The sequence below is a fragment of the Morone saxatilis genome, unplaced genomic scaffold (assembly GCF_004916995.1).
Source record: "Morone saxatilis isolate NCDOM2014 unplaced genomic scaffold, NCSU_SB_2.0 Contig14, whole genome shotgun sequence".
In the NCBI taxonomy this organism is placed as follows: domain Eukaryota; kingdom Metazoa; phylum Chordata; class Actinopteri; family Moronidae; genus Morone; species Morone saxatilis.
In genome coordinates this window covers 725495-743962 of record NW_023339696.1, presented here as the reverse complement: position 1 = coordinate 743962, position 18468 = coordinate 725495, and the positions used below count along the sequence as shown (strand labels likewise).

At 40.0% G+C, this 18468-nt stretch overlaps 3 protein-coding genes across 4 annotated transcripts in view; 2 read left to right on the top strand and 1 right to left on the bottom strand.

Moving 5' to 3' along the window:
- Positions 1 to 8730, top strand: part of LOC118322513 (putative oxidoreductase GLYR1) — a 10081-nt gene extending 1351 nt beyond the window's left edge. Inside the window, exons 2-7 of one of the 2 annotated variants that reach the window (XM_035654217.1) lie at positions 1591 to 1627; positions 1730 to 1809; positions 1905 to 2043; positions 5457 to 5567; positions 6688 to 6771; positions 8539 to 8730. In XM_035654217.1, coding sequence (XP_035510110.1) covers positions 1591 to 1627; positions 1730 to 1809; positions 1905 to 2043; positions 5457 to 5567; positions 6688 to 6771; positions 8539 to 8694 — 607 coding nt within the window. In that variant the 3' untranslated portion in view covers positions 8695 to 8730. The remainder of the gene's footprint in view (positions 1 to 1590; positions 1628 to 1729; positions 1810 to 1904; positions 2044 to 5456; positions 5568 to 6687; positions 6772 to 8538) is intronic. The other variant, XM_035654218.1, reaches the window with a different exon arrangement.
- zgc:158403 (tetratricopeptide repeat protein 39A) overlaps positions 1 to 18468 on the bottom strand; it is a gene marked incomplete at its 5' end in the record, with an annotated part of 767589 nt that overhangs the window by 447707 nt on the left and 301414 nt on the right.
- Positions 13147 to 18468, top strand: part of LOC118322520 (guanine nucleotide-binding protein G(I)/G(S)/G(O) subunit gamma-13-like) — an 81578-nt gene continuing 76256 nt past the window's right edge. Inside the window, exon 1 of the mRNA XM_035654225.1 lies at positions 13147 to 13541. The gene's annotated coding sequence lies outside the window, so the exon portion shown is untranslated. The remainder of the gene's footprint in view (positions 13542 to 18468) is intronic.

Below are 18468 nucleotides of genomic sequence, written 5' to 3'. Positions count from 1 at the left end.
AGACCGAACTCCTTTTAACAATTACAGAGACCCAACAGTACCACCATGAGCAAGCACTTGGAGACGGGGGCAAGGAAAAACTGCCTTTTAACAGGCAGAAACCTAGGACAGATCCTTCGGCTCTAGGTGGGTGGTCATCTGCCTCGAAAGTCTTCAGTGTGCAGTGAGAGGACATCTTGACTGGTTACTTAACCAGCAGACTTATATTTTGGCATCACTCCACTTTAGCATCAGACAGGTACAGGTTAACAAGTAGGAACTGGTTACCTAAATATGTACCAGTTTCTATGTGAATGAATTCAGGTGCTATTTTTACTTTCTTTTAGGTCAGTATGTTTGTATATCAACATACAGTGGAGTAAAAGAAGAACCCCAGTGATAGGATGAGAACAACATGGCAGTTCCTGATTGGGTCAGGCTCAGGCTCAGGCTCAATAAACTTCTTCATGTCCATATGTTGGGGTGTGCCTTCAGTTTTGATATCTCTTATGCCTTCTTTTAGTTGGCTTAAGCTGCCTTTATTGTCTTAAATAGCTTGTTTTTAACCTTGCCAGTGGTCAGGCTTCATTTAAACTTAATATACGACACTGTTGTAAGTGTGAGGTTGAGCAGTTGCTGCCGGAATTGCCATATCTCACAGATTTTGCAAGAGGAAATGTTAATGCAACGTGTGAGGACACAATAGTAAACTGACAGGGACCAAAGGGACAAGTAGGGGATAATCATTTCTTAACACTTCTGACCACCCCAACAAAATTCAATATTGTGGACATCACTAGATTAAGTATCACTCCCTTTCTCTTCTATTATAGAAGTAGAAGAAGAATTGTAAGTTGCTATTTTGTTTGTCTGTGTTCCAGTAACTTAACACAATTGACCTGTTATACATAAGATTGTACAGCAACAATATATAGTTTTTTGCAGCAATGCACACATTTTTTTTCTTTCCCTGCTGGTACGATTACCTGCTTCTCGTAGCTGATACCAATAAGATAACCAATAATTTCATATGTGTTTTTAAAAACTAAGTTCATAACCTGTAGTTTTCACACACTTGATAGCAGGAAAGGCTGCGCTATAATGAGCAAAGATGGATGATTTGATATTCCATAAGCCTAAGCTAACCAAATGCAGCTGACATCACTTGTTATGACTCTTCAAATTTCAATGAAATAAAAGTAATCAAAAACTTAACAACATACTTTGGCTTCTTATAGAAGAAGAAGAAGAAGAAGAAGGACAAGAAGAGAAAGAGAAGGAAGCATATACTTTATTGATCCCCTAGGGGGAAATTGTTTTTTTCACTCTTTTTTTATAACATAAACATAAAGGCTATTAATTGATTCTTTGTCCAAAGTAAATGATAATGATTATGGGCCGATAATTTATTGGCTGTAATTTAATAATCTTGATAATTCATAACTGATCACTTATCTGCCCCAATAATTATTGTTCATCCCTAATTTTCTGTAAAATGCTGACTGGTCAAACTAGAACTTTGCATGTGTGCCTGACAACATTTGATGCGCATTGCTATGTACATGTTTTGGTCGGTAAATGTAAAAACACACTTTTCTTTTCTTCTTCCAGGGGGAAGCTTGGTCGTTACCCACCATGGCCAGGAAAGGTAAGGAATGAAACCCTGCCAATGGCTGGCTCACAGCAAAATACATGTTAACATAACAAATCTGATGCTAATGTTGGACTACATTATGTATTAACATTACAGGTAGTAAGCCCTCCCAAGGACCTGAAAAAGCCCAGGGGCAAAAAATGCCACTTTGTGAAATTCTTTGGAACTGAAGATCAGTAAGTCTGGATATTGGGGTACCTGTTCTGATTAACTGTGCATTTCCCGCTCCGTCTAATGTGTTAAGAGCTGTGGTTTCTGTGTGCCTGTCCAGTGCCTGGATCAAAGTAGAACAGCTGAAGCCCTACCACGCCCACAAAGAGGAGATGATCAAGATAAATAAAGGAAAGCGCTTCCAGCAGGCAGTCGATGCAGTGGAGGACTTTCTAAAGAAAGCTAAGGGGAAAGAACAGGTGAGGGCCTTTGAGATGTAACTAGTATTTCTAGAATTTGTATTTATGTATTTATGCCTCCTCATCCAAAAATACCTCTCTTGCTTTTCGTATAGTTGGCCATTTTCATTCGCAAGCACAGAGTGTAAGACTTCTAGGAAATAAGTAACATACAAATCCCTGAATATCACTGCGTTTTCCTCACACATCTTTTCCATCTTTGTAGTTGTTGTTGGCCACAATGTTAGCTTGTACTCTGGCTCAACAGGTGCCATCAGCTCAAAGAACCCTCCACAAAGTTTAACAGGAACGTATCTCCAGTAACTCATCTAATCCGTCTCAGCTGTTCTCTCCTGTGTGCTTTATCCGCAAATAGTTTATCATCAAACTGTTCTGATACAAAGTTTAATCTTATATGGCTTGCACTGCACATTCATGTTGTCTATTTTTTTTTTTCAAAAATACTTCCAAACATCATTGTTATACCTGGTCTACATTCTGAGCTAATTAGTGTTGTCACGATACCAAAATGATTGTTTCGATACGGCGATACCAAGTGCAAGAATTGCGATTTCGATACCTTTTTCGATACTTTTCCTGAAAAGGGAGAAAGCACTCTCAAATATCTTGCTGTGCTTTATTTTTAAAAAGGGACACCACATTTTAATCATTAGCCGACGTAATGAATGAAGCATTGATACAGCAGATATATTAAACAATTTTGAACCAAAATATAGAAAATCAAATTTGGCTAGCTTAAGCTTGGGGGGGTTGGCTGGCTGGTGTGGCTGCTGCTTTGAGGAGTGCTCTTTCGGAGCCTGAGATCACAGACTTCTGTAGGCGAAGAAAATGGAATAAAATCAAATGATGAGTGTAAATTTGTCCCATAAAAAGAAGACTAATAGTTATGTGAAGTACACAATAACTTGTGACTAATTACATCTTCATATGGCAGTGGTTTATATGACAAACTGCTAACATTTAGCTTAACATAAACTTACGATAATTAAATAATCAGGAAATAATGAGTTCTTATGTTTATTTAGGCTGTGATATTATGGATTAATATACGGCTAAGTTTCCTAATAAAGTTTACTTCAACGTCTGATTCTTTTGAGGTTAAGTTATATTTGAGGTCATGAATTTGCTTACAAGGCGTTTGACAAAATACACGCTCCTTTGCGAGGTCTGTGCTCTTTAATATGGCTGTTTTATATACGCCATATAAAGAATAAAACTCACTGAAAAATGCCATGCTCTGATTATAATCTATAGGCTACTGATATTTTAGCTGATTGGTTTGTATTGCTTATTTTAGGGGCAGCTTGCAAATTATTTAAGCGTTATCTGTGAAGTTGGGTTTTCAGAGAGTTAAGTTAGCGAGTAGGCAGCTATTGGTTGCTGAGGATAATGGCATAGTTAGCCTACTACTTTCTCTAGATAGGCCTCGTCAAAACACGGTGGTGCAAAATAGTGCTTTCTCACAAAATAAACCATACTACCTCATTTGACTTATTTAAGGGGTCTGAACATAGAGTGTTATCTTTCACTACTAACCTGTCGGTCTTTAATATGCGTTGTAGCAACTCAGTGTGTAGTGTTTCGCGCAGTTCGAGGCTGTTGGGCTCCTTGTTTAGCATTTGTTAGTAGCATGACGACAAAACAGGTCTCGACTTATGCGGCTAGCTGCCTCACATGTCAGAACAAGGTAGGACAAAAGTACTTCCATATTATCACTCTCGCGTGCATGCATTTTTCTACAGTTCGTTGGACCGGGCCGGCGCACAGTATCAGCTTGTGATGCGCAGCATGCAGCCGCCTCGTTTAGGTGTTTGTTTGTCAGCATGAGCAGCTGGCCAGCTTCTTTGCTGCGTGCGTGAGGAGAAAAAACACATGTGCCACAGGGAGGCCTTGAAGCATGCGTTGCCACACATAAGATATAAATAGCGTCTCTTACAAATCTGGAGTGGTGCATTATCTTAAAAGATTAATCGATATTAATAACAATTAGGAATCGTGCGTTATATTAATTTCTGAAGAATCATGATACTTTTGAAGTATCTGTGTACCGTGCAACACTAGAGCTAATACTGACGTCCAAACAAGTACTGATGCTCACTTCTACTTTTAGTCCACTGTAAAGTACTAGAGCTGCCCTCTGAACATTGATCATTCCAATTATCGGTTAAGAAGCAAATCATTCGTACGTCCTTGTGTCAGACTGAGTCACAGAGTTTCGTCTGTCATTCTACACAGTATTAGGAATGTGGTAGACTAAAAGGGTTTGCAACCAGACTCCTAAATTGTACAAACTGTAATGAAATGGTGAATGGTATGCATTCCCTGGGAGGTCAGGGAAACTCTTTGTGAACCACACCAGACTGCTATTGCTGTCCAATGTGAGAGCCACTATGGCTGAAGGTTCTGTCAGGAGCCATGTGCTCTGCAGTGTTGTGGAATCTTACTGCTTAGCTATAATCAGGATGAAAGCTTTTTCTGCTTACCAGGAGTAGTATGCACTGGACTAGAAGTGTAATTGGGCCATTAATAGTTTTGTTAAGCGAATTGTGATGAAAATGCATAAGTAAATATATACATATATTTTATATATAGTATTTTTTTCTCCAAAAAAAAAGCAGGAATCACCAGCAACATGATGTAAAGAAATCGAAGCTAAATGTAAATGCTGTCTGAAAACTTGTTTCTGCCTTGAGAGAAAACGCAGGCATTTATTCCATTACTTGAAACACAACCATGTCACACAACACAACTAGGTCAGAAAAAAAGTCAAACCCTTTCCAAGCTTCATTCACAGTTTGTTACTTTAACATTAGCTAATGCCGCCACATAGCCTAGAAAACACAGCCTGTTTTGGCAAACAACTGCTTAAAACTCTTCTTAACAAGTGAATATGTATAGTTCAATATAACTTATCAGAATTCATGACGGAACAAAAAATTATTAAAGCTCCACTGAGAATGTTGTTCACTAGTATATTTAAAAAGATTTCAATTATACTTATTGTTACAGGGGCAAATCTGAGCACAGCACAATCCAAACAAACACCGATCACAAAGAACAGCTCGTTTGTTTTCACCACTGAAACTGATCAATCTGAATCCAATCACAGATTAATGAGATGACACTTTTCTGAACGAGTCCTGCTCTCCCCAGGCTCCCTCATGAAATGCTCCCTCATGAAATACTCCAAGGTGTCACGTTCAGTCTAAGCAAATGTTTATTCAGGTTGTCCCTGTGGGTCCATCTGCCCACCAGAATGAGTGCGTTCAACATGTGGGAAATGGTTATCCCTTTGGCTCAACGTGCTCAGGCAGGGTTATTCTACAACTGTCCTGCTTTCAAACAGAGAGCTGTCCTGCTTTCAAACAGAGAGCTGTCTTGGCACACAATGATAATGAAAGTGTTTTCAACAGAACTCAGATGGCAAAGGAGAGTCAAAAGGAAAGAAAACGCCCAACAAGCCACTGAAAATACTGGAGGAGGATGATGAGGATCTCAGTGCCCTGAAGGACCCCTCTGAGAAGGTCAGTAGAACACGAAGTTAAAACAATTTTCCCATCAAGCATTAGTTAAACAGTAGAGTTGTTCCCATACCAGTATCAGAAACTCCTCCAATAAGGCCTAAAATGTGGTATCTGGTATTGGCGAGTACTTGTATCTGTTCACCGATCTGTACTATGTAATTTATTAGCCCCGAAACTGGACCCTGCTACTTTCTAGCAGTGTTATACTTGTTTCAGCCGAGTACTTCCTCAACCTCGGTAACGGGATATCCACAGCTCTCAAAAGGTCTTAAAGATTGTTTCCTTAAAAAATTAAAAATGTTTAATTTACCAAAGTTTGAAACATTTTCCTCTGCCTGCTGTAGGCACCGATGTTAGTTATAAAAGGTTTCTGTGTGTGATTGCTGCCTGTTAGGAAATACACCTCTAAACCCAAAGCGAGAGTGGTGTGATGGTAGACCTGAAGCACACTGACAGTACTGCCAGCTACAGTAGCTAGAAGGTCCAACTTATCACAGACTTAAATATACATGAATGAATGAATAATTTTGTAATTGGTTAATCTGTACATTCACTGTTATCTTTATATAGTGCTAGGAAGTACTGAAAAATGTAATATGACAATAAATAATTGTAGGCCATATTGTCCCTGCTGGTTTGCAGTTCTACTTTCATACATGGGCTGTTATTATTGTGAAAAAGGATATTAAATTGCATTCTGTGTGGTATTTAAAAACAAATATATAAAAGTTGACTGTGGAAAAGGACTGAAATACATTTTGTCAGGCTTCATCACTAATTTTACCCCCCATTCTTTTTCCAATTAGTTTCTACACACAAATAGATGTGGGTGATAGCTGCAGTAACAGGTTGCATTGAAGAGCAGCAGTGGCTGGGGAGCTAACCCTGTCAAGATGCCATCCCCGAAAATCTGTATTATTAATTAAAGGCCAGTTTGTGTTGAATTGTCCAGGGTTAGACATCCCTGCCTCCATCCCAATACAGTGGAGGTGAAAATAATATTCTACTTGGTCCTCAACACTTCTCTCCTTCATATATGACGGCAAAACGTCACCAACTACAGCAGACATGGACCTCTACACAATCACCTTTTGATTTAGGTGTCTCTCTCCTCCTTAAGGACTTAACTGACTCTGACCCCGAGCCGTCCACTATTGAGAGGCTGGGGGCTGGACCTGGCTCAGGATTCAAATGGGAAAGCAGTGTAGGTGAAACCCCCCCAAGCCTGCCTTGCCTTGCTTGTTCTTCTGCCTGACCTTGATCTTTGGCTTTAATCACCGACAACTGCAGACCTTTCCCTTCTGACCTGTTTGGTGCTCACTCTCGCCTACTGAACCTGTTTGTTTGACGTGTGCTGTTAAGATGGTCACCAACTCTGTACGTGGAGGCTCAAAGGCTTCTGAGTGTAAACCAGAATGACCGCTGTGTGTGCGTGTGGAGGTCATATAAAAGTTGAGTCATAAACTGATGATCTGTATGTCAGCGGAAACATTTTCAAACTAAAATGGCAAGTTTGCTGCTGCAGTTTCAGTGCAACAACTTTGGAAAACTATATTAAATGATAATGGTACATTTACAATATTATAAGTTGTCATTTTTCATAAAGAAAACACTTTTTGAATGCATTTACTGTGTTACTTAAAACAACATAGTCAGCCAGTAGAGCAGTCACACTCCAAGCTGTGCTGCCCTCAGCCTTCTTTATGGTCTGCTGAGTTAAATGAGCTCATTTCCTTGTTTCACTTGTCTAAATATTGACAGTTCCTCTTACTACAATGCTGGAACATATTGAATAAAATCTATGCCTGTTATACATTTGATGGTCCATGCTTTGCAGCCTTTAGAAACCCAAACAACATTTTTGTTTGCAGGCCAAAACTGAACTGTGAAGGCCTTGTTGTGTTTCCACTAACATGTAGAGAATCAGACAGTGACTGACTGGCTTTGTGGGTTAAACTGATCATATTAATACCTGAAGCATTGGTGTCAAAAGCAGTCTAGTTTCAGAGGACCACTGTGTTACAGATTAACGGCAGAATATATTTGCTGTGTGATTTGCTAACACGTGGTGTTTCATATGAAGTTAGTTCATATTCCCTTATTGGCTGGAAGATATTAGCTACAAATATATATCAGTATAAAAGTTGTGTAAAGTAATGAACAGGGAGAATCCATGGACTTCACTTGTAATTGACCCTTCCTGTGTCCCGCCCCTTTTTGCTCTGTGCTCCAATAACAGTTGAGTAAACCTTCATCAGAGAGATTTGTCACATTTTAAGTTGGCTAATGTTAGCAAAACGTTTGCTAACTAACAATTGATGGAAATTAGCTAGCTCGTTAAATAACTGAAAGTTTGATTAAATGTGTTCTTCCAAATGTGGTTGTCTTTCCAACATAGATTAGCCTAGCACATAGCATATCTTAGTACAGGAAAGGAGGAAGTTGACAGAGGTTTGCTCAACTATTATTTGAGCACAGAACAAAAGGGGGCGGGGACTTGATAGTCCAGTTATCCTGTGCATTATCGCACCTTTGTGTCGGTTGTAAAACTTTCCCATTGATGCACCTCTACTTCTTTTGAATACCAAACTTCTTGCTGTGTATTGGTGTTAGTAATGGGTGTATGATTTAGCCATTGTGGATAACATGCCGCTGTTTCTGAAGTCAACATGATTTGTGCAGCAGTTGAACACATACAGGGTTCTCACTGGTTATGGAGTTTCTGCTGTATTGTAGAGTTTTGAGGGACAAATAATATGGAATGGAAACAATAAACATTAACACTCTAGGGCAGAATGAGATTTTTAGGCCATGGATGGAATCACTCAAATGTCTTACCAGAAATTCATGGCAGTTTGTATAAGGACTGTGAAGAGAGCCCTGATGTGTCAGTTCTGTGGACGCTATATTCTCTGTCAGGTTGGTACACATGCTAAGAGAAGACTCACACTGAACTCTTCTTCTGTTGCAGCCTGTGAAGGACGACCCACATTTCCATCACTTCCTGCTTAGCCAGTCGGAGAAGGTAAGCAGAAGCATGCTGCTCAATATTTTGAGATCTGTGCTTATCATTTCTTATCTTTTTTCAAATGGGTTTGAGTTTGTCATGTCTGATCTTGTTAAGTAACCAGTCAGCATTCTCCTCTCAATGTGTCTGTTTGGCTCTGATTATGTAATGGTGATAAAAATGTTCACCCCTCTCTGATCACACCCAAGCTGAATTTCCCAGAGTAGTAGTGTTTGTCCTGAAACCCCCCCACATGTGGGCCTTTAACAGTTAAACTGAAACAGCGTGTGTCTGAACTGATAAGTCCTGTGTCAACCTGTGTGGGGTTTCCTCACTGACATTTCTACATTTAGCACTTGATGTCCCTGGGCATAGGTCCATGTTTAAGCCTAGTTTTTTTTCTTTTTTTAAATGTTGTGTACATAATACACAGAAATACCAATTACATTAAATATTTACAGTAATATGGTGTGTGATGTAGTGGTGCACCAGTCAAATACACACGATACTGACCAGGTGTCACCTAAGCCTTGGAGACACTACTAGATTTTCAGAGTGGTGAGATCTCTGTACTGTTCACACTATGCAACTTGCAGTCTTGTAATCGGGAGTCTTGAAGTCGTAGTGGTTTTCACACTACATCACTGATCAGCAGCAGGGGGTCATACACTACAAGATCTTACACAGCCAGTCTGTCTGGTCTCCAAGCTTTCATCAGGAGTCATTACACCAACACCATTAATAACAAGCACATCATGTTTAATTTGGAAAGTTGTTTAAAAACATGCATGAAAGGCAACCATTTACAGCATATTGCAGTTAAAAGCACAATAAGCTGATAATGATCCTGATCAGTCAGTGCCAGTAATTAAACTAAGAAAAAACTGTCAGACAATCTTATCATACTTTAGCAGTTAGCTAGTGTTTCTGTAGTGGTGAAAAAAACATAAAAAATGATTGTTGAACAGTTCACACAAAGCGATACATTAATTTGTAACTTACCATTAACGATGGAAGAGTTGCGCTGCTGTCTTACATTAGAAGTTTGGTTGGCCAAACATGGGGGAAACAGCGGGCTGTTAAATACAATAAACTCCAGGTCATGTAGCATAATTATGTTTTGTTTGTAATATTAATAAAAAATAATAAAAAATAATTTGTGTTTAAAATATATATTGTGTTTAGAGGCTGGAAACACTCAATAATAAATAAGGTGTTCAAAAGGTGTTTGAAAGGACTGCCTTAGTAGTGAAATCAGTCTTGGCTTGGTTACAGTGAAGGTAACAGGCATTGGAAGGTATGATCTGAGTAACTGAGGAACTTCCTTTTGTGAGGTTTTTATTATTTTTTAAACACTGTATATAGCATTTGTTTTTGTTCTTTTTCCAAGTTTTCCATTTTTGACCACTTTCTGTAAATATTATCACTGGTGTGCACCGTAGCAGGCCAGAAATAAATGAACAATTTAAACAAAAAAATAAACAATTTCTTCAGACTACGTCTGAGTTTTTGAGGAGTTTGAAATCAAACCCTGCAACAGTGTGAAATATGTGAATGCTACCAAGTCTTATTTTCTATTTCTGCTGACATGACATGAATGTAGCATAAGTACATCTGAAGCTGAGCAGCACAGCTCCCAAGCTGACCTACTGCTTTTGAGAATCAATGGTATCAAGGGCGGTGAGACAGCCAATTTCCCAGACATTTCACACCTTCTGTGTAAGTGGTTGACCGCCTCTTCTCCTAGTGTTGCATTCCGGCTACAGCAGCACAGCAACGGCAGGTACAGGAAATCGTCTGCTGTTGAATGGAAATGGATTTTTTTTTCCAAGGAGACTTTAAAGAGTGGTGGGCCATGACCCTGTGAGGCCAAGGGGACTAATTCCATCTAGTCAGTATCGTGGTATCTCAACTCTCTGAGATGGTCACAGCTCTTAATGGAGCCTGTAAAGTGTAGTATCTGTTACAGTGGGGGAGGGGTGGCTGCACAATGACAATTTTCCAATGTTCCTATCAAAATTTCTCTTCTCTTCATGTCTCTCAGTCTTGCTTGTTCAGCTTCCATTCTGGGTTTACTCTCTATCATAAATGAATTACATTAGAGCTTCATTCAAAATATGTCATAAAAAAACAATGTGTGTTCTGGTTTAAAAGTGCATTTAAAGGACCAGTGTGTAGGACTTAGTGGTATCCGACTGCAACTGAACACTGCTCACATCTGTATTTGACAACCTGGGAATGAGAATGGCCTGTGAAGTGTGTATGGTGGGAACCACTGGATTAGAGCTTACAGGGATGGCTAGCAATAAAAGTGCTGTATTACATTTAAACTTAAAACCATGACCAGCAGTTATTAATATATGATTTAACAATGGATCACATGGCTACTTGTATGTAAAATAGGTTGCTTGTAATGATGAACCTGCAACAAATTACCTTTATGGTGTTTTTCAGCCCATTGTTTTGGTTTTCTGGTTCTGAACTTTACTGTTTCAGTTCAGTTGTATCCCTTTGATAGCGTAATTTTTCGGCTACAACTGGTAGTTGTTTTTAGCGGGGGAAAAAAACTCTTCAGCTACAAAAAACAGACATATAAAGTTAGCAACTAGCTGGCTTTTTGGCAGCTAAAGTGTATTGTATTGTATTGTATTAAATTTGAATTTATTCCAAAATGAAACTCTAATGAAAGCCAACGCTGCTTCCTATCTGTTGGATGTGTGAATAAGCAGCTGTGTGCTAACATAATAGCCATATCAACTTTCAGTTTCACACATGGACCATCCTAGCACATAGCATGTCTAAGGACAATAAGGAGAAAGTTGATCATGGTTCTGAAGGCTACCTGATTGGAGCACAGAGAAAAAAGGGGCGGGACTTAGGAAGGGTCAAGTAACATCAACAACTGAATCAATCAATCATTGTGATCGCTGGCTTACTTTTCGCTGGTAGAGAAAATATTTCACAGAGGTGGAAATGGCAACATAATCACAAGTAACCAATTTAGTTTTTCATTAAATTCTCAAAAAATATTAATTTGGACAAAAACTATCATCCTATACTGATGATACATAAGCGATTATTTCATTAGATATATTGTTTTCAGTTATTGGAGATTTTGAGTTTTTTTGTGCTTATGTGCCCTGTACCACTGTAGTCGAAGGTACTCTGGAATTTTAACTTTCTAAATTTCTGAATGTGGCTGCCAGAACGTAGACCCCAGTTCTCCCTCACTGCGTTATCAGTGCTGAACTGCAACTAGTGCAGTGTGCTAGAGATGATTTATGATACACTTGAACTATGCTTTTGTGTGTGTATGTCTATACTCATTTACACATACAAGATATTAAAGACAATCGGTAACATTTTGGAGAACACATTTATTTGCTTTCTTGCTGAGAGTTAGATTAGAAAATGGATACCACTCATGTCTGTAATCCCGATAATAATATATGGGTCGGATTTTAGCGGATACCGATCCATTTAAATATCCCAGAACTGGCCCCTATAGCGATCCTTAAGAGAGGCTCCAGACATCCGTAGTCAGTAAGTAACAAAATCCACCTATCAGCACCTCTGAATCTTAGTTTATCTTACCTTTGGAAAGCCCAGCCACCTGTTTTCCCCAGTCTTTATGGTAAGCTATGCTAACCGGCTGCTTGCTACAGCATCATATTAACTGTACAGACATGATCAATCTTTAACCTCTGTCAGCACTTCCATTTTAACTGCAAATTTAGCTACTGTCATGTTTGTATTCCGCCTGAGTGAAGTTACATCACTGGTCAAACTTTGAAATGGTTTTGTTTCTCTTTGAGTTCTGCGTTTCTTTGTAGTAGTTTTGTGTGTCTTTGTGGTTGTTTCTTTGTAATCATTTTGTGTGTCTTTGTAATCGTTTTGCATAGCTTTGTGGTGGTTTTGCGTCTCTGTAGTCATTTTGCATCGCTTTGTAGTTGTTATGCATCTCTTTGTGTTCATTTGATTCACTTTCCTCAGCAAATATGACAAAAAGTTATTTTTATAAAAGCAGATTTATCAAGATGTGTTCTATCAAATGCTTGAGAAATCCATTAAAGGCGATGGAATTATCATTATACAGACAGTCAAACAAACTGGTTACTAGCATACAAAAATACAATCACTGAATCAGCAATTAAACTGTATACACCCACAACATTCAGTCATGCTCCAGCTTGTTGTATGTAGTCTCGCAACTCAAATGCAGTATTTCTTATATGTGAAATTAAACAAAGTGAAATATGTCCCCCCTCCCAGTGAGAACCTAAATCTGGCTTTTGCAGATGGAGCTATAAGTGGCCATATTAGGGCAGAAATCCAGAGTCTGGCAATGGGGGCAAAAAAGAGTCCAGAAGCTTGCACACACGCGCGCGCGCACACACACAGACACACACAGACACAGTGACAGTGAGCATGAAGACAGTTTGCAGCCCTTCCTTCCTTGGTACCTGCTTATCCCCCCTCCCCCTCTGATCATTCTCCTCCCCCTCCTCCCTCCGCCTCGCCTGGGCAACTCTCTAAACGCATCCTCAGGGAACTCTCTCTCACACGTGCGCGCACACACGCACGGACGCTCATATAGGAGGATCCCAGCAGAGCAGCGGGCAGTGAACGGCGGAGCGCGCAACCGGACCAGCTCGTTAACTTGTAAGCTTCCTATTTTTTGTCCCCCTCTCATTCTCGGGCAGCTTCAGCAGCAGAAGAGCAGCAGTCAGGCAGCCTCAGACTGGTCGTCATCGTCTGTTTTACTCCGGAGACTGCGGATTTTATCCCTGATCGTTTCCAGTGGATACCGACAGCGCGCACCGCCTCCCGATAAACAAAGTGTACGGACATTAAGTCTGCTGTTATTTGTGTCATAGCTGGGAAATAAAGAATCCTCTACCCGTGTGTCGGTCTCTGCACCGGTCAGACTTGGAAAGAGCAACAGTCTCCAGCGGCGCATCAGTGAGGTAAGAGATGCGACTGGCTCTTCTAGCCACATTATACAATTATAGTCCTTCACCGCGCCAGTTGTGCCGGTAATATCCTAATTACTGGCCTTTCTGGAGCAATAAATCATTTTGCATTAAATATATACAATATGGGCATCAAACTGGCTCAAAACTGAATGTCTACATATCATTTATACATGTATGGTATGTCCGCGGTAGGTTATTCTATGTGTACTTGACAAAGTGCATCAGCACTTTGCACTGTTTGCCTCCAGCCTCTCAACACACCTCAATTCTGGGATATATGGAACCCACGAATATTACATAAAACTTACATTTCTCCTCTGCACTTCCTCCTCCCCCTCTATCTCTCTCTTCCTCTCCCTTTCCCTCTCTTCCTCTGGCCTCACCTGACCCTGCTTTGAGGATGGACGATCTCATACCTCTGGCTCCGAGCAGGGGCGGCTTTAGAAACTTTTGAATAGGGGGGCTGACTGTGGCACTGTTTTAGAGATGGGGTGCACATTTTGTAAAAAGAAAAATGTAAGACTCACATTTTGGTTTGTGGCAAGAATCGTACATTACCAATAGTCACCCTGCTTATTCACTGTAATACATTAATGCCAAATAACCAACTTTAAATATTCAAATATAAAATAATATCAATAAATAGCTGCTATTTGTAACTCCAAATAGACAATGTACAGATTATGAGACAATGGGCCCCCACCGGTCCTACAAGAAGCAAGAAACCCAGACTGAAAGAGACACAAAGGGCAAAATGGCTGTCATTGGTAGTCTTTTTATGAGGTGTGGTTTTGCATCTCTTAGTAGTCATTTTGTGTCTATCTGTAGTCATTTCGTGTATATGTATTTGTATTTGTAGTAATAATTTGTAATTAATTTTCATCTCCTCGTAGTTGTTTTGTGTCTCTCTGTAGTCATTTTGCCTCTCTTTGTAATCATTTTGTTTCTCATTATAGTCATTTTGTATCTCTTTGTGCTCTTTAGATTCACTTTCCAACAAGAAATGTTAACAGTCACTTCATACAGAGCTTCAGTAATTCATCCATGATACTGCTAAGCCAACTACTGATCCCTTTCTCTTGAAGGAGGGGCGCCAGGGGTGGCCAATCTGATTCTATCGGGGAGCCAGTGGCAACCCTCTGGCCCTGCCTCTTGCTCCCCTTTGAGTCCCCTTTTCTCCTTGTGGGGGCCACAAACACACATTCAGGGACAAACACGGCCAGATTGGAGAACTCTGACTGGGCTCCTTACAATGAGGGGACAGTGGGGCAGATATGTAACAGATGACCTTTATGTGTCCTGACACACAAAAAACATTTATTCCGTCCAGTCCAGTTCAGGCCTCTATTGATCAGATCGTATCGACTGGACGTTTCCCCATGTAGGCAGGGTTGTGCTGGTGTGATATCAGCTGGACTGGTCCCAGTCGCTTCAGAGCTCATTGATGTGCAGAACAGATCGGCTGGTTGTAAAAGCTCAAACATCGTCTGTCAGCGCCTGGCATTTATTATCCTCAGCAGCATCTCCTCCTCAGTTTAACAGCAAGCCTCATCTTTCTTTCTTAGTCTCTACTCTCAGCTGGTCAGAGGAGCTCTGCGTGTTCCTTTCTATTTTTAGTCTCTATTTACAATGCAGTAGCTATAGAGGCAAGAAGCGTCTCTCACTCTGTTTCCCTTCATCTGTCTCTGTGCCTCATATCTCCCCTTCCCCGTTTTATCCTCTTCTTTCTCTCTTTACCTCTTGCACTCACTAACTTTTTTAAATATCCCTTTCACCTTTGGTTTCCTAGTTTCTCCTTCTAGCTGCTTTCTCTGCCATCATCATAGATCATCATAAGTCAGACAGAGCGGTTTAACACATTAAGCACTGGTAGCAGCTCACCTCAAACTGCCACCTGCTCCACTCACATGCACAGACTGTATATTACTGTGTGAGGCTGGGCAGACAGCAGAGGAGACAGGGGGTAGAGGTTAATCTCTGGATGCTTTTGACCCAAATCACCATGTGACCTACATACCCTCCCCTAAAACAACCACCCCACAGTCCACACCACACAGTCATATCACACACACACAAATACACAACAGCCTTTTGAATGCAGAGCCACGCTATGACTGAACACATTTCCTGTGAGTTATTAATTACATGTGGCAAAACACGCTGCAGCTACTGGATTTGGCCTAAATTGCCTTCAAGTAGAGAAAAAGAAAAGTTTGATTAGAAGATCTCAAAGAATAGTTTTAAATAAAGCAAATGTAATTAACTTGTTCTCTATCTTCCATAATACCTTAGCATAATCTTGAGGCAAACCCAACCTCCGCTCATGGTTAAGTGTTCCAGTTTAGACTTATAGCTCCATCTCCACTGCAGTAACCACTGCAAACACACCCAGACCTCAACCAAACACCACACACTGCTGCTCTGAACTCTCAACCAGCATTTATTACACTGATACTGAAGTGTGCCGGAAGTCGGGTCTAAATTAGATTTATACTGGATTACATTAGTCATTTAGTCTGTCCTGTGTTCTGTTAGGCAGATACAGTTAGCAGCAGTTAATTATGTCCATCAGGGAACTTTGTAAATCAAAGAGAGTTGAAGTGGAGCAGCCAGATGTTTATATTTATAGGCTTAAACCCAAACCCAAGTTATATTGTTTTAGCCGTAAAGGTCTAAATGGTGCAAATGTTGTCATCTGCTTATTCAGCATAATTCAAATACCCAATGTTGTATGTACAGAACCACGTCTGATGTCCCCCCTACTGCAGTGGCCTTTATTATAAAGACCACTTGCAGCGTATTTCCACTGTGTATCTCTGTACAGCCTGTCCAGAGAACACATGAAAGTCAAAAGCCAGCAGGCTACAGCCAATACACATCCTTACCATATCCTGTGAGAAGTTTCTCCTGGTGGCAGATGGATGGAATACCAATGGAAAAAAATACTTCCAACATGTTTATCCTCTCCAGTACAGTAAGGAAGCTGATGTTGTCCCTGTGACAGTAAGCAGAGCAGGGTTTATGAGACTGGTTTATAGTAATTTAACAATAAATTACACAATACATTTGTCAACACCTTTTCAACTACACCTTTAAATATAACTGCTGCTTTAGATCAATGTTATTTTGGAGGGTTTTATCAGTAATAACCATAATTGGACATGACTAAGTCCTGGCTGGCCAACAAAGAGAAAGAGCAAGAGAGATTGCTAATGTGTGGAGTCACTGATTAACTGTTTAAAATTTGTGAAAATGGACAGGGAACACTTAAGCAAAGGAGGCATCTGCAGAAGACAGCAGGAGACGGACAGAAAACAGATACCAGACAGCAATGAAAGAAAGAAAGTGAGAATACCACAGAGGGAAACCCGTCTTAACTAATCTTTTTGATTTAAACCTCACAGTGTAAGACATCAGTAAGCCACATGGCAGTGAAATGTTTACATCGTGCGTTGTCAAAGGCTTTAAGTTTGCTCAGGTTTTAATTAGCTAGACAAACATAGATGCGTGTACATGGGTGGATAATGAGCAAATAGAGTAATTTAAGGAGGAGAGGTAGACAGGACAATGGAAAAAATAAATGGAGAGAAGAGAATGGAGAAAATATTATGGATATAGGCAGGTAGATAGATGAGTGAGTGGTGAAAAACATTGCTTTAATTCAATGTATTCCTACATTACATACATAAGCCTACCTTTTATTCCTTAATGCAAATGTATTCCTTAATGCAAATTGTTCCCTGACAAATCCACTCTATGCAATTAATGATACAACTTTTTATGGTTATGTTAAGCACTTGATTAGGGTTAGGGAAGGTTAGGGTTGGTCAGAACAGACATTTCTCAGCAGTATGTTGTGTGGTTTGCTTCATAGGATTAGATAAGGACAATAGTTTTAAAAAAACAATCTAATATTGTTGGAACACTGTTTCCCATAAGCCCTAAACGTTCACGTTCATGTAACAGGTCAAGGTGTCGTGGCTGTGCGTAGAACTGACACTTTTTCCAAGTTCGAACGGATTTGAAATGAGACGCAATGTGTCCGAATGAATAATAGAGTTAGACAGCTGCATTTTACGCCCTCTGTTGGATCACAACAGTCTGTTTTGAATTCAAAACAGGTCTTTCCACTTTGAATATTAACCATGTTTAAAGAGATTTTTTAATTTTCAATAAAAAGTGGCAGCCCTCAATGTATGTAATCAACAACTATGCTCACAAAGTAAAAGTTCAACTTTGTTAAAATTATGAAGATTTTAGTTTCTAATCGGAAATATGCAGTGATTTTTAGCTGTACACAGTGTACCATCAGCCAATACCTTTACCTCCTAAGGCTAGTCTACCCCCAAAACTCAGTGCATCCCTCTTTCAGAAAGATAGTGACTGAGGCAGAGAAAGAGTGAAAAAAAGAGTGAGATGAATTAGTGGAGGAAAAATGAAAAGGACAGCAGACAAACAGACAGAGAAAAAGCGAGAGAAAAGGAGCTAGAGGCTGTGAAACAGATGGATAGAGCAGACAAATAGAAGTGAAAGTGGGGAATAGGGAGAGGGGAGAAAATAGGGATGAAGGCGATGGTGAGTGATAGAGTCAGAAAGAGGCAAGCATTCAATCCTCCTGTCGTCTCTAGAGGATGCTGCTGAAACCTGATCTCAGCCAGGAACTGGTTATCACTCTCACTCTCTGTCTAATATTCAGATTTTCAGATTCAGATTTATGCATATGGTGGTGTGTTCTTTATACTGTATCAGTTTTCTTGAAATTAAATCTTTTTTTAAAATATATTGAATCGTAAACCCTGCATGTTCATATTGATTGCATTGTCAGATTCTTGGCGATACAGAGCCCTAGTAATATTGCACCTGCTGTTTTCCTCAAACAGGGACTCACATACACACACCCCACTCTTTCTCACTGCCC